Genomic DNA, 16,948 nt, shown 5'->3' with positions numbered 1-16,948 from the left:
TGGATGAGTCATGAAAAATGTTTAAAAAATAACAAAAATTGCAATCATTGTATGACAACTATGCATTCAGATGCAGTTTATTCGAGCGCGTATGTATGAAGACTACAACTTACAATATCCTAATGAAGAAGATATGAGTATTTTTACTCACATAATACAAATGTTTAATTTTAATTTCTATAAATTTGTGTTCAAAAGTAATAATCTTTTAAAATCTCTAATGAATCACTTGTTCAGTATTTACCAATTTATTATTTAACTTGTCCTTATCGTTATTTAACTGATATATTTATAAAGAAAAAAACTAATTTGCTAATTTATTCTTATATAAATCATATCAACCGAATACTAACTAAAGATGAAAAATGTAACACAACTGATCCAATAATAAAAAACCAATTGTATACCATGACAAATATGCCAAAATGACAAAATGTTAATTATATTTAATTTAATAAGTAATTTATAGTTAATGTCCATATTATGTATAATTGTTATATAAAAAAAAAAATAATAATAATAAATCAAGAATGTTTAATAAATATTATTATTAATATTATGTTTTATGATCTAAAGTGTAACCTACTTTAAAAATATACCAAATAAAATAATATATTTATAATATTTTATAAATAATAATCGCTAATATTATTACCGATCGAGTATATTATCGATATTATAAAAATCGAAATTATCAATTGTTAAAACTTGAGTGAAACACGGGAGCGCTCAGAGTAGAGTATCTAAACGTGCTGTGGGAGTTGCCTTTCTATTTAATCTTTTTTATGGGCTTAAAATAAATTATAATCATTGAATATAATCAATTACGTTTAGCAATTGATTTGTGTTTTAAAATTTAAATCGTAACCTATTCTAAAAATATATTAAATAAACTAATATATTATACTATTTTATAAATAATTATCCAAAATGTAAGTATCGATCTTGTAAATTATCGATAGTATAAAAATCGAAACTATCAATTGATAAAACTCGAGTCAAACACGGGGAGCGCTTGAGTAGTATATCTAATCTATCGGGGCTCACTAGTTTGCCATTTTGCTAATGTGTCATGGTATCGCCAACAGTACACTCTACAGTCTACAGAGTACAGACCAACTTAGTCTCGTTTTTGAGTCACGGCTTCGAGGTATCTATTGTGGAAGAGAATACAATCGTCACTGTTCATCTCGTGTTGTACACTCAGGTATGTCTGTTTTATTTATATAAATAATCAAATATTATTTTATTTAAATTGCATTCTAACGACCTTAAGGGTGGGTGAGAACTGACAAGTATGGGATAAGGCGTTTAGATTAGGAAGAAAAAGGATTTTTAAATTTTTTTCGAAAGTGATTCTCTGCATGCTTATATTGTTACGGTTTTTGGAAGCCGGGCGAAGTGTGTAACACACTAGTGCACATACACAAATATTAATTTATTTTGCACACACTAAAAAGCCTTATGGTAGTAGACACATTTAAGTTTTCTTATAAAATTCCTTAGGATATAACCGACTAGACCACATAAAAATTGTTTGTTATACGGTTAAGAAAATGCAATAAATCAAATATATCTACATGCTGATTTGAAAAGTCATTTCAAACTTGAAATTTCTTTAGGATAATAATATTATGTCTCTATCGACGTAAAATGAGATGACCGTCAGCGATATACTGCAATACATGCGGGAGTGTTACCTTTTTCAACCAAATACTACGCTATATTAATTTGTATACAAGTCATTTTATACATTAAATCGTGTTTAGCGGTAAAGATGTTTTTCTCCTTATATTCAACTGAAAAATCTTAGTAATTATATAATTTTATTTCATGTCTAACCGTTTCTACATAATATTATATTATCGGTTTTCCTACTTGACCGTGCAGATAGTTATTGAGATTACTTTGCGACACCGGTCGTGTGTAATGATCTCTCACTCGAGGACTGTCGTTTTCAGATAATTATATATATATATAATATACATATGTTATACATATCTTTACCAAGGCAACAATTTATAATCTTCGACTGAAAAGGTTTATACTTCTAAAGATAATTATATGTATGTATATAATTTTTCTGACTATATATTTTAATGTCCTAGAATATATATATATATACCGGATGCTACTTAAATCAAGATTAAAAATGACATATTTTTAAAAAACAATATTGTCCAGTGCCCGAAAACTATTACAAGGGTATATAATAAAAAAAAAAATAATAATAATAATCACAACTCTGCAGTATGGGCTATAACAGTCGTTAAATCCTCACACACAATGAAAACACATACTCGTATTATGCCGATGTATATAATAGACTACCAACATATGGTGTCACACGAACAACGAAAAAGAAAACTATATCAGTATTATCGTGTTGGGGTCCAAACAGCGATTTCTCTTTGGAGTCTTCTACGGAATATTTTGTTCACAGCATGATCACACCCATGTATTTCATTGTATTTTCTCTGCCTATTGTGCTCGCAGCTGCAATATTCTACCGCTATCGTCGCCGATAAATGACGTTTACCGATTAAGCATTCTAAATTTCAAATATTTGAATACGTCTTGCCTATACGTAATATGTATATATATAAATTAATAAATTATATATAATATAATATAAACATAGTGTATACATTTATTGTTTCACTAAATTGGTAACCTTTATCATTTATTTTTCCAAAAAAATGTTTATTATTCGACAATTACTGAAACCTATAGTGATTAAACATAATTCCATGATATAATTATTATAATAAAATTAAAATTGTGGCACGATTAAAATTTAAAATTTTGAGAAAGATTTATCATACTTATAATGGGTTTCCAGAACAATCACTAAACAACATAAATTGAATCAATAGTAAGCTAATATAAGCACTTAAACATGATTGAGTGGCCCATGAATGGCCCTAATTAACCTAGTTCATTAAATTTTATTAAAGCATTAATTTTATCAATTTTTTGTGCAACACGTCAATATAGAGGTAACACTACAATTTATGAAAATTAACGTATAATTTCTTATTTGTAAAGTGAAAATGGAAAAACTCATTTAGTTCGTAAGTACTATAATAATTATAAATTTTAATTATAATTGTGCTAACACAAATATGTGTATGTACTGGAAGTATTATTTATTACTGTTATACTGTTATTAATATTATACTTAATGATTTTAATACATTATTTAGTGTACTTTCTTCTTAGGTACTGCAATTTAGTTGACATTCGTTGTTATTATTTATATTTTTTAATTTACCGTGACAGAAAACTACGCGGGTCTATCAGACTAGGTACACCAATCGTAATTCTTGTATGATTATTTTTAATATTGATTTAATATTAATAACAGTATTATACCTAACATATAGGTAGTAACAAAACCTTCGTATTTATATATTATATAAACTGTATACTACATAGCGATAGAAATCAATAAATATGTACACTATACAGTCAATTTAGAAAGATATCTGTGGGAAAACTACATTAATCTTGCGGTCTTAATTGTTTATTATTATGTATCTTTTAGTAATAAACCATTCAAATTATTTCAAATATATTATTATTTAACACTTAAATTGAATAATTAAAATTCTTTGGATCGACAGAAACCTCTTATATATCTCTTTTAATAAGTATAGCTTTCGTTAAAAGTATTATACATCTTGGGATCAGCTTTCACAATGGTCAGTGGGTTAGGGGGTTAGATAATTATTTACACTAATATAATATCATTAACACTTTATTGTTTTTCACAGCTGTAAAATGTTCTCTTTGGCAAAGTTATCTTACTACACTTGCAACGATGAAGAAAAGGATTTTTACGACGATTTGGAAACTTTGAAAATTGATATACAACCCTGTTGTATCGATATTATGAATTACCAGAACAAAAAGTCAAAATTAAATATTGTGAATAATGATATCGAAGTTAAATATATGGAAGATGAAGGTAAGCAAGAATATAGTTTGAATGAATATAAAGAGTGTAATAAACTCGAATATTATTACTGTATTTACTTTTATTCATAAAACTCAACCATTATTACGTATTTTCCGTTTAACCGTATTAAATACTACTCTAATGGCTAATTGATCACCTTTTTCCTATAATCTAAACCTGCACATTCGCACATGATCAATCGTTGTGGTAAATATTGATAATGCTCCTGAAGGGGACGAGAATTATCATTTCACAAGTATTATATTCAAATAGTAGTCCCAGGACTTTGGAAGGCTATCATAAATATTTTATTTGATATGTTTGGTATAATACCTCAATATTTTTCACGGACTTGTTCTAATTTTTTAATTAAGTCCTGCTGAAATATTTATCTACGCAATAATCTCCTTGAAAGGACTCTAACACTGCAATAAATGAGTCAACACTTTATTTACTTTTAAATATGCATTTGTATTATGAGTTATCCAGTTATATAATAGTATGTTAAATTTTAGATTACCCGATGAGCGAAAAGGCCGCTGCAAGTGGTCATTTAATATGTTTAGCGTTCACTGAAGTTTGCGGGTTCCCGTGGACACGATCCGTACGCGCAAATGCTGCTAGAAATGAAATTGAACACAATCGCTTTCGTTCATTTGATGAGGTCGTGTGCCAGGTAGCGGCCCTTAATGGCCAACTGGAGTGTCTAGTATACCTCCACAACAATGGGTGTCTATGGGACGATAACACGTGTAAAGCAGCCGCAGAAGGTGGGCATATTGATTTGTTGCGGTATGCGCATGAAAACGGTTGCCCGTGGAACGAGACCACGTGTGAGGCAGCTGCAAAACGTGGGCACATGGACATGCTGCGGTATGCCCATGAACACGGTTGTCCATGGGACGTGAGAACGAGTATCGCGGCCGCAACCTACGGGTACGTGGATGTCTTGCGGTATGCCCATGAAAACGGTTGTCCATGGGACGAGGACACGTGTAACGCAGCCGCAGTGTCCGGGCACGTGGATGTCTTACAGTATGCGCATGAACACGGCTGCCCCTGGAACGGGGCAACGTGTTGGATAGCCGCGGAATACGGTAACATTGATGTGCTGCGGTATGCCCATGAAAACGGTTGTCCATGGAACGAGGACACGAGTATCGCGGCCGCAACCTACGGGCACGTGGATGTCTTGCGGTATGCCCATGAAAACGGTTGTCCATGGAACGAGGACACGTGTAGGGTGGCCGCAGCCTCCGGGCGTATGGATGTCTTGCGGTATGCGCATGAAAACGGTTGTTCATGGAACGAGACCACGTGTGAGGCAGCTGCAAAACGTGGGCACATGGACATGCTGCGGTATGCCCATGAACACGGTTGTCCATGGGACGTGAGAACAAGTATCGCGGCAGCAACCTACGGGCACCTGGATGTCTTGCGGTATGCCCATGAAAACGGTTGTCCATGGAACGTGGACACGTGTAACGCAGCCGCAGGCTTCGGGCACATGGATGTCTTACGGTATGCGCATGAACACGGATGCCCGTGGGATGAAATCACGTGTAGCGTGGCTGCAGCCTTCGGGAACATGGATGTCTTGCGGTATGCGCATGAACACGGATGCCCGTGGGATGAAATCACGTGTATGTGTGCCGCAGCCACTGGGCATATTGATTTGCTGCGGTATGCCCATGAACACGGCTGCCCGTGGAACAAACGTACGTGTGATCTGGCCAGGATAAGAGGAAATGGCTTATGTCTACAATATGCGCTGGAAAATGGGTGTTCAGAGATTGATGTATCCCCGCAAGAATAATAAGAATTGCAAGAATAGTGCACCATCACAGATTATATTTTATTATAATTTTTAATTATCGCTGGTAACCGATTAAACGAGCTAAAATAAGCTGTATTTTGTAAATTGTAATTTTTATTTGTAAAAGAGTTAGGTGGGGGATTGTCTCACCAATTCCCATTTTCTGATGTATTCATTTGTTTTTATCAAATAAACTATGGCGACCGGGAGGAAGTAATGCGATAGCGGTTTCCTACCGGTTGTCGATTCCAACCAGAAAAAAAAAAGTACAATACCTTACAATTTATTTATTTATTTTTTTGAATTATTATTATCGAAACGACCGTTTGGATCTTTATTAAAGTCTTTTTCGTTTGGGGGTAGAGTGCAGTATGTAATACTTGAATCCCCTTCTCTTAGGAAGAGAATATTCATTTGTGTGGATTTCACTCCCAATTGAGTGGGTCCGATGGGGGGGGGAGAGTAGGCAACCAGAACGACAGCTAGGAAGAGAGACTACCGAAAATTCTGCAGAATATTTTTCGCACTGAGCCGGGTTCGAACTGGTGACTGCGCGCGTCGTGGCCAACTTGTGTGACCACTGCACCACACAGCCCCTTATAATTTTATATGAAACAAATGTTATGCACAGGGGTTTCTAATAATTGTACGTACCTATTTATTTATTAGGTATTCTTAGCAGTTTTGCTGGACAATTGGTTTTCGGAAAATTGTTGACATAAACGTTCTGCGGTGTTTGAATGATCACGGCATTTTGATCTTCGAAAATCACATAATTGACCTTGCACCATTGAAATGTGGATTACGAAGTTTTCTAAAATTACGTTTTGATTATTATGAAATTAAACTCTACATTTGCAAACTACAACTGTAGTGATATATACATTTTTATTTATCATTATTTAAATTTAAGAATATTAAACAAATATATCATCCGGTACAGCTACACAAACAATAATTAACAAAATATATTTATTGTTAATTAGGTTATACTTAGATTTAAGATAAAGATGATAAAAAAAATAAATGGAATATTATTTATTCAACTACACAAATATTAGTTAACATAAGGTAACTATTATTGATAAAATTATTTTTAGAGTTAAGAAAATTATTAATCTTTGAAGCTGTATAAAAACAAATTATTATAATAATAGTACATATAACATGTCAATATACAAATGATTAATGCCGCCATCTGTAAATGTAGGTACAAAGGTAACATACAAATGCTGCTAGAAATGAAATTGAACACAATCGCTTTCGTTCATTTGATGAGGTCGTGTGCTAGGTAGCGGCTCGTAATGGCAAACTGGAGTGTCTAGTATACCTCCACAACAATGGGTGTCTATGGGACGATAACACGTGTATAGCAGCCGCAGATGGTGGGCATATTGATTTGTTGCGGTATGCGCATGAAAACGGTTGCCCGTGGTACGAGACCACGTGTGAGGCAGCTGCAAAACGTGGGCACATGGACATGCTGCGGTATGCCCATGAACACGGTTGTCCATGGGACGTGAGTACGAGTATCGCGGCCGCAACCTACGGGCACGTGGATGTCTTGCTGTATTTGCATGAAAACGGTTGTCCATGGAACGAGGAACAAGAATTGCAAGAATGTGCACCATCATAGATTATATTTTATTATAATTTTTAATTATCGCTGGTAACCGATTAAACGAGCTAAAATAAGCTGTATTTTGTAAATTGTAATTTTTATTTGTAAAAGAGTTAGGTGGGGGATTGTATGTATTTTCTATTTTAATGACGTAAAGGGTGGGTGAGATCTAAGAAGTATAGAATAAGATGTTTAGAGTAGGAAGAAATAGGATTTTAAAATTTTTTTCGAAAATGATTCTGTTTTGTATATTCAATTAATTAACAGACGGGTGCTAAATCATAACTTAATTCATTATACATGGTAATTAGGTTTTTTATTCACGGTTATTATGAAGTATTATGCATTGCATTACATGACTTATAAGTTAAAGTTAAATTCTTAATTTAAATTAGGTCTAGATAATTATTGTATAATAATGTTTATGGCAACCAATTTACGAATAAACTGATTTCTTAATTTTATTATAATAATTTTTTTTTTTTTTTTGTAGAATATATTATGTGAATTTTAAATAGTTAAGACCAATCGCTAACATTCGAAACAAAACAACTTCAACATTAAAACCTTATTAACGACGCATAATTTTCTCATTACTAACTTTTGTTGAGCAACCGTGTACCTATACTGATACTATAATGTTTTATTTGCTATATAAATATTTATTTTATATTTATGTTATTATTAGAGCTTTAAGATATTAAAACTATTATTTTTGTGTATCTAACTATTAGAGAATTTAATAAAATTAATTCTAATCGAGAAAAAACCCGTTTTTAAACTGTTTAAGCTGTGAAAAGATTGTGCTAGACTTTCGATTGTTTAATTTAATTTATATTAAAATGCACAATTTTGAATTAATGATTTTACTGAATCGATTTCGGACCAGCCAAAGTCTCACATTTTTTTCATAGCAGAATAATATTTCTATTTAAAAACTAAATTAGTGTATAATCACTAAAATCGTACCAATTTGTACTATTTGACATGATTGTGCGTGTGTATATTGTTACGGTTTTTGGAAGCCGGGCGAAATGTGTAACACACTAGTGCATATACACTAATATTAATTTACTTTTGCATACACTAAAAAACCTTATGGTAGTAGACACATTTAAGTGCCCTTATAACATTCCTTAGAATATAACCGACTAGAACACATAAAAAAGCGGGCAAGTGAATACCGCTCTGCTGTACATTAGGTGCCGTATGGATCATTATTATATATTATAAGAGTGTTAAATTTGAATCCAATGATAGTTATCATTGTATACGAAAAACGATTCTGAACGAAGATGATTTGTCAGCCTAGGATATAATTTCTAGTGGTTGATGAAAGAGGTGGTTTATGTTTTAATGGCCTGAATACAACAAAATTAAGTTCTTTTATAATAATTGTAAGCTAAACTTAAGAAAAACCTTGTATTAAATTTTCAACTCTTAGCTACTTATACAAAAATTTTTATGAAATATACCTACAAAATAATTTGCAAATATTCATGGTTTTGACGAATTTTTGTCAATATTTGAACTTCAAATGCTAATAAAAAAAAATTGTGCCTATGTATTCTTATAATTTTTTAATCACTATAATAATAACTTATGAGGAACTTTGCATAAAATTTTCAAGTATTTTGATAGGGCCAAAAAGATTTTACCGACACATAAAAAAACAATTTTCAGAAAAATTGAAAATTTCAGTTGTCTATAAATAGCTCAAAAAAAGTCAAAATATTTTGAAAATTAAATCACGTAAAGAAAACGCTAATCTTAATAACTGTTAAAATTTTCAAGTATCTACGACTTATACTTCTTGAATAATAAAAAATATTTAAAATCGTTTGAGGATAAATCGTTATCGTTACGCGATTTCGTTAAAATTTAAAATTCAAATGCACTTAAAATTTTTCCTATAATGATGCTTCGAGTTATCTTTATAGATACTTGAAGGTAAACTTATGGAAAACTTAGTGTTGTATTTTTAATCCTTAGTTATAAACACAAACAATTTTATGATTTTTCAACTTCAAATAATTTGCAAATATTCATGCTTTTGATGAATTTTCGTCAAAATTTGAACTTTAAATGCTAATAAAAAAAAATTGTGCCTATGTATTCTTATAATTTTTTAATCACTATAAGAATAACATATGAGGAACTTTGTATACAATTTTCAAGTATTTTGATAGGGCCAAAAAAATTTTATCGACCCTTCAAAAAAAAATTTTCAGAAAAATTGAAAATTTCAGTTGTCTATAAATAGCTCAAAAAAACTCAAAATATTTTGAAAATTAAATCAAGTAAATAAAATGCCAATCTAAATAACTGGTAAAATTTTCAAGCATCTACGACTTAAACTTTTTGAATAATAACAAATATTTAAAATCGTTTGTGGATAAATCGTTATTTAGCGCAGTTTTGTAAAAATTTACACTCATAAAAATTTTTTGTCTGAATCCGGTAGAGTTTTTTTTACAGATATTTGAAGAAAAATGTATGGAGAACCTTGTACCAAATTTTCAAACCTTAGTTATAAAAGAAAAAAATTTTATGATTTTTCAACTTCAAAATTACTTACAAATTTTCGCGTTTTCGACAGATTTCGTAAAAATTTGAACTATAAACTCTTATAAAAAAAAAATGACTAACGATTTTTAATTTTTTTTAGCTACATTAAAAACAACTCATAAGGAACCTTGTATTAAATTTTCAAAACTTTTTGGTCATCCAAAAATTTTTTATCGACACTTTAAAAAAAATTTCTCAAAAAAATCTGAAATTTCAGTGGTCTATAAATAACTCAAAAAAAGTCAAAATTTTTTGAAAATTTAACTATATACGGATACCACTGACATTAACATTTGGTGAAAATTTCAAGTATTTTCAGTGATTAGTTTTTGAATTACAACCATAAAAAAAAATCGATTTGGTCGAAAACTGGTTTTTCGTAAAAATTGCCGTTTTTCCGTCATTTTTTTTTTTGTTTTTCTCGATTTTTTTGAAAACTGTTGGAAAATGTTAACTTTTTACTTCTATAATGCACCAAGGATATTCACTTTTACATCGGAAACCCCCCCCATAGATTGAAATTGGAGCCTTATTTCGACTAGTTATGCTGTACACAGACACAAAAACAAAAAAAAAAAAAAAAACACACACCATTGTAAAATCAATACATTCATCACTTCGTTCAGAATCTAAAAAATGCGGGAGGGTTAACTTTTTCAACCAAAGACTACACTATTTTAGTTTTTATACAAGTCATTTTATACATTAAATCGTGTTCAGCGGTAAAGATGTTTTTCTTCTTATATATTCAACTGAAAAATCTTACTATTATATTTTATTTCATATCTAACCGTATCTACATAATATTACGAGTATATTATCGGTTTTCCTACTTGATCATGCAGATAGTTATTGAGATTACTAGGCGGCACCGGTCGTGTAGTTATCTCTCACTCGAGGACGGTCGTTTTCATTAAAAGTTTTAAAATGATTTAAAACTGTAGCAGCCCCCGTGAGAGCAACGTAGAGATGTAGATGAATATTTGAAATAAATAATACTGTATTCTAAGATTTTCATAACTCGCTCTAATTCTAGCAAATAACGTCTGAAAAGTGCCTATCTGGGACTCCCTTATAAATCTATGATTTCATGTCTGATCATAGGTGTACGTACGATGATGCTGTGGTTTAAGAGCGACTGGTGACGATACAAATACGTATTTAATCATAATCAATGAGGTCAGCATTTCCAAGAAAAGCTTCTCTCGTATCGCTTTCGATTATTGACTAATAGTTTCTCTCGTTATAACTATTTTAATTAAATTTGTGTACGCGGGTGTTATCCATATTCTATTCCCCAAACTATATAATATGATTTATTTTTCTCTTCAGTTTTAGCCCTAGTGCTAATGATTCGTACTTGTTTATTTTCTACTCTACCGAACCTGCCGAATCTGTTCATAAATTTTACGGCACAGTATTTATTATATTTATTACTTTCCTAACGTTTGGTCATTATTTGGGCTAGGAAAATACCCTGAAAAATCTCAAAAAATGTCCTTAAAAAAATACAAAAATGAATTAAAAACTCAAAAAATGCAATATAAAAATGCATTTATACTTATTATGGCTTAGGATATTGTATAATTATTTTTTTGTTATTATACGTTGTTACTGGTTTTGTTTTGTTGTATTTCTGTTTTCGTAATCATTAATTTTAAAATAATAATTAAAAAAAATTAACTGGTTTTTGCTAGTACCTACATATTAGCCAATAGGTATATAACGGCGATAATTTAAGCGGGAAGTCCTAGTTATGATACAATTTATTGTTGTCGACGATAATCGATTGTCGTGCTATATAATTTAAAATCGTACCGTGGCGTTTATCGAAAATATCTTGTTAATCGCAACAATTTTCGTTCGTTTTATGAACAAATTGTGAAAAATGCTCTTAAAACTAAGAAAATGCCTAAAATCTTCAAAAAATGCATTTAAGGTTAATTTTGACAAAAAAAGCAAAATAAAAATTTCTTTAAATTTATCACCATCGTCCAAAACACATTTTATACTAACAAATCAACGTTTTGAAACACTAGAAAAAAACATGCATTTGGATCAAAATCTCAGCCCTAGCCATTATGATCTATGTTTCGGTATCTATATGTATTATAATTGGTATATTATGAAGTATCAGAGTACGTACCAAAACCATCTAAAATAAAATGTAACAAGAAGACAATATTGTTGTATCCCTTCTACCAAGGCAACAATTTATAATCTTCGACTGAAAAGGTTTATACTTCTAAAGATAATTATATGTATGTATATACTTTTTCTGACTATATATTTTAATGTCACAGAATACATATATATATATATACCGGATGCTACTTTATTAAAAATTACATTTTTAAAAAAAATTATATTATCGAGTGCACGAAAACTGTTATAAGGGTATATAATAATAATAATCACACCTCTGCAGTATGGGCAATAACAGTTGTTAAATCCTCATACACAATGAAAACACATACTCGTATTATGCCGATGTATATAATAGACTACCAACATATGGTGTCACACGAACAACGAAAAAGAAAACTATATCAGTATTATCGTGTTGGGGTCCAAACAGCGATTTCTCTTTGGAGTCTTCTACGGAATATTTTGTTCACAGCATAATCACACCCATGTATTTCATTGTATTTTCTCTGCCTATTGTGCTCGCAGCTGCAATATTCTACCGCTATCGTCGCCGATAAATGACGTTTACCGATTAAGCATTTTAAATTTCAAATATTTGAATACGTCTTGCCTATACGTAATATGTATGTATATATAATATAAACATAGTGTATACATTTATTGTTTCACTAAATTGGTAACCTTTATCATTTATTTTTCCAAAAAAAATGTGGAGTATTAAATATTCGACAATTATTGAATCCTATGGTGATTAAACATAATTCCATGGTCACAATATAAAAAAAAAAAATTTAAAAAATTCATCTTCGTTAATAATTGTCTGTTAAAAACTATTAGTAAATTATATTTTTAATACGGTTAGTTGTTAATGTCACTGGTCGTCTAGACACTGTAGATCGGTGGTTAGTTTACTGTGGTATGTAGTATAATAATTTATCAATATATCATATACATAATAAATATAATATTAGTATGATCAAAGAATTTTTCAAAATTTTATCTATAAAAATACATTTTGTTCGATACATATCTCCAATTGTTCTTGAGTTATATTCTCTTTACTGCTCAACAAAAATTATTTTTTAACAATCATTGATTAATAACATTTTATAATTAGATTTTATGATTTATTCTTTTACCAACACTTGCAGAACCAGCGTGTACTTATTATGTTGGATTAATGAATACATTTATTTATACACGATTTCCAAAAATAAAAGATGCGCTTATATCGATTACCCGGCTGTACATTAAGTTGTCAAATGAATCACTGTAACGGATATGATATGTCCGATACTGATTGCCGTAAAAATATAACGGTATCGTGTATATGACGTATATCTATATGGTGAAACTTGAGAAGGAGGTGGCATTGCAAGTACCAATTGTTTTTTTTTTTTTTGGACAAACATAAATTGCGCCCATCGAAGGGTAAAGATTGAAAATGTTATCACTTGGTCCTTTTCACGTACCTATAAATTGTGTTTGGTATTTTTCAGATACAAATTTCTATGTAGTAAATTGCGCTTCATAGAAATATTATTTTAAGAATAGTCGTTCAGCATTACCCAGAGCAGGTGACTATCACTCCTTCAAAAAGTTGCTTGGAATAAATTAATTAGTTAATAATAATTTACTACGTAGAAATTTATACTTGTAAAATACCAAGCACAATTCACTATCCCTTCTTTTGGATACCGAAAAATACTGGGCACAATTGACTAAAGGTACTATTAATTGACTATAAAATATGATATTAAAAATTATAAGCTTTATGGTTTATACGGTGGCATGTAATACAAATGTAATAATTATCGTAATGATATAGTGTATAAAAACCATACGTTCCCGTAAAATACGTACAGCGTTGGAATTTCTGTTATTAATGAACGAATATACGAATAATACATTATTGGAAATTTATATTGTTTAATCTTTTAATAAAATCTTGATGTTTTGTATTTCAGAATGATACACACAAGTCCAAAAACTAGGTATAAACATACTTATCTGTGTATTATAAAGTGTTTTGATATGAAGTTATTGATTGTTCTTAATTAATACAAATATAAATACACTTCATTATAACTATCAGTGGCGGCTCGTGTGTTCTGAAAGTGGAAGGGCGATATAAAATTGCTTATTTATGGAAAGTATCGAACACAAATGATATTAATAATAATAATTTATTTTAATCCATTTAATAGTTTAATACACATAAATTATTATATACATTTTAAATTTTCAACACTTTTTTATAAAAAAATAACAATACAAACTTTGAAAATTACAAAATTGCAAAAATAAAAACAAAATTTATAAAACTTTATACTTAAAATCTAAACGTCTATCTTTTGTTTCACTAAACATATCAATCACTTTTTTATTAAAATTAGCGTCATTGGAAATCATTTCGTTTTCAATATTTATCATTGTTAGAGCGTTTAACCTTTCTTCTCCCATTGTACTTCTTAAACATGTTTTTATACGTTTCAGCGTTGAAAAACATCTTTCTGCTTCGGAAGATGTCATAGGAATAGTAATTAATATTTTTAACAGAGTAAGGACTTCTCGAAAAGTTTCATTCATATCGTTAGTTATTATATATTTTAGCGTTGGAATTACACCATTCAAAGTTCTGAAATCGTCTCGAAAATACATAACTTCAAGTTCAGTCTTCAACCTCTCGATATCAAAAAATGGGTAGCATTCAGTTGTGCATTGAAAATATTGAAATGGAAATGTTTTAGAATATTCTAAATATTTTTCAGCTTTAAATAAGTTAGTGGCGGTTAAGTGTTTAGTAAATTCTAAACGATCTTTAGCTTTGACAATTATTGTATCACAGACCTCAAGCACTGTATTTTTTCGCGATATATTCACGGTTTCATGTGATTCCAAACGTGATTTTTTTATATTTATATTAGGCATATTTGAAACACTTTCAATGATATCAGTTACATTATTTCTTATTTTAGATATTTCGTTTTTAAATTTTTCGACTGAACTATTTATTTGTACCGGGTCTGTATTAACGGCTTGAACATTATTATATAAAAAATCTACATGTGGCATTATTTTATGAAAAATAGATAACCAGAATATAAATATTGAATCACTTAATAAACGTTTTATTGACCCTGCTTGATTAATAGTCAAAGTTTGTTGAGAAGATTCTATGATTTTGTCCATGCACTCCATTATTTCATTTCTATACTCATAAACAGTGTTAACCGTACGTATATTAAAATTCCACCGAGTTTGTACTGCCCGTGGTAATCTAACGCCAACTAATTTATCCAATACGGCTACTCTTTGCGGTGAATTTGAAAAAAATACCGGTATTTCTGATAAATTTGAAAAAAATATGCGAACTTCTTTATTTTGAGATATTGATTGTGTCATAATTAAGTTTAACTGGTGTGCATAGCAATGAATGTAATACGCATATGGGTATAGTTCTTTAACCCTAACATTAACACCACTCTTTTGTCCACTCATGACTACCGCGCCATCATACGATTGTGCTATTAGTTTATTTGGAGTATTTTTTAAAATAGGATTTATTTCAGATAATATTGTTGATGTTAATGATTCTGCATTGTGTCCATCAGGATTTAAAAACCCCCAAAAACGTTCTACTGGTTGACCTTTAAGTTCATAGCGAAATACAATAACTAACTGAAACATATTAGAAATGTCAGTAGTCTCGTCGACGATTATAGATACAAATTGTGTAGTTTCTATTTCTAATAAAATTTGTTTTCTAGCTACAAGTAATATACAATCTAACAAATCATTCTGTATTGTTTTAGATGTCCCTTTAAACACTTTTGAATTTTCAAAATGACTACGCAAACTTACATCTAAGTCTTTACATAACTCAATAACACCGAGAAAAACACCTTTATTATTAGAATTAATTTTTTCATTGTGACCTCTTAATGGTAAATTATGTTGTCCACAAAATTTTATACAGTTTAGAATTTTTTCTAATATATAACGATTTTTGTCTATTTCTTCATTATGACGTTGAATTCTAATTTTATAGCCCGAGTCAATTTTATCGAAAATATTGATGGTACCGAGTACTTTAAGATTAGCTTCATTTTGTAAGTGTTTAAAAGAATTCTCGTGTTTTTTAATTTTTTCAGATAAATGACCCAAATGTGTTACACCTGTTTTAGTCCAAGAAATGTCACCACCAAAACAAAGCAAGGAAAACAATAAACAGCTAGTTTTATATCACAACCACATAGCCACTTGTGTTTTGCATAATAATCCGTATTAAAGTGCCGAATATATTCATTTTTACCTTTTTTCGCTTTATTGATCAGTCCTTTCAAATCAGGTGTAGGTCTTCCAAGCTGTTTTATTTCAAGTTTTTGTTCATAAGTATATGACGTAAAACGATTTGAAATTAAATTAATAACTGAATTTTTATGTGTGGATGAATCCATGATTAAAAATTAAATAATTTCAATGTGTTTTTAGAAACAAATACTAAATTAAAAATTAATAATAATTGATTAGAGTTACAACCGCACAAAGTAAATAATAAATACGCAAGTTCGGAATCCGTGCATAACGGGCGATTAAAATCATCGCCCCGGCGGCAATATTATTATTGTGTTCCCCCTTCTTAGTTTTTATATTCCGATCATAGTAATGACGGGCGACTTTTAACATCGCCCAAGCATCGCATGTGCTGCTTGCCGGTCCCGGCAAATTGTAATTGGTTATCGATTCTCAGAAGCTACAGCGTCGAATGATTTATTTTTAAACTCCCATTATCTGATAATGACGATAATGTTTTCATAATATGTAAGTGTAA

At 30.3% G+C, this 16,948-nt stretch overlaps 2 protein-coding genes across 2 annotated transcripts; one reads left to right on the top strand and one right to left on the bottom strand.

The window, feature by feature from the left end:
• Positions 1–641: 641 nt before the first annotated feature.
• On the top strand, positions 642–6,711 carry LOC126551162 (uncharacterized). Its single transcript, XM_050203952.1, has 3 exons — positions 642–1,207; positions 3,777–3,970; positions 4,477–6,711. The coding sequence occupies exons 2-3, from the start codon at positions 3,784–3,786 to the stop codon at positions 5,775–5,777; spliced, it is 1,488 nt and encodes a 495-aa protein (XP_050059909.1). The 5' UTR covers positions 642–1,207; positions 3,777–3,783; the 3' UTR covers positions 5,778–6,711.
• A 7,719-nt stretch (positions 6,712–14,430) lies between these two features.
• LOC126551094 (zinc finger MYM-type protein 1-like) lies at positions 14,431–16,574 on the bottom strand. Its single transcript, XM_050203862.1, has 3 exons — positions 16,430–16,574; positions 15,234–16,292; positions 14,431–14,630 (listed from the first exon to the last, which is right to left on the bottom strand). Exons 1-3 carry the CDS (start codon positions 16,572–16,574, stop codon positions 14,431–14,433), a joined length of 1,404 nt encoding a protein of 467 aa, XP_050059819.1.
• Positions 16,575–16,948: the final 374 nt, after the last annotated feature.

Source organism: Aphis gossypii, chromosome 3 (genome assembly GCF_020184175.1).
Source record: "Aphis gossypii isolate Hap1 chromosome 3, ASM2018417v2, whole genome shotgun sequence".
Taxonomy (NCBI): Eukaryota; Metazoa; Arthropoda; class Insecta; order Hemiptera; family Aphididae; genus Aphis; species Aphis gossypii.
The sequence above is the reverse complement of the archived record's forward strand: the minus strand, read 5'-3'. Positions and strand labels throughout refer to the sequence as shown.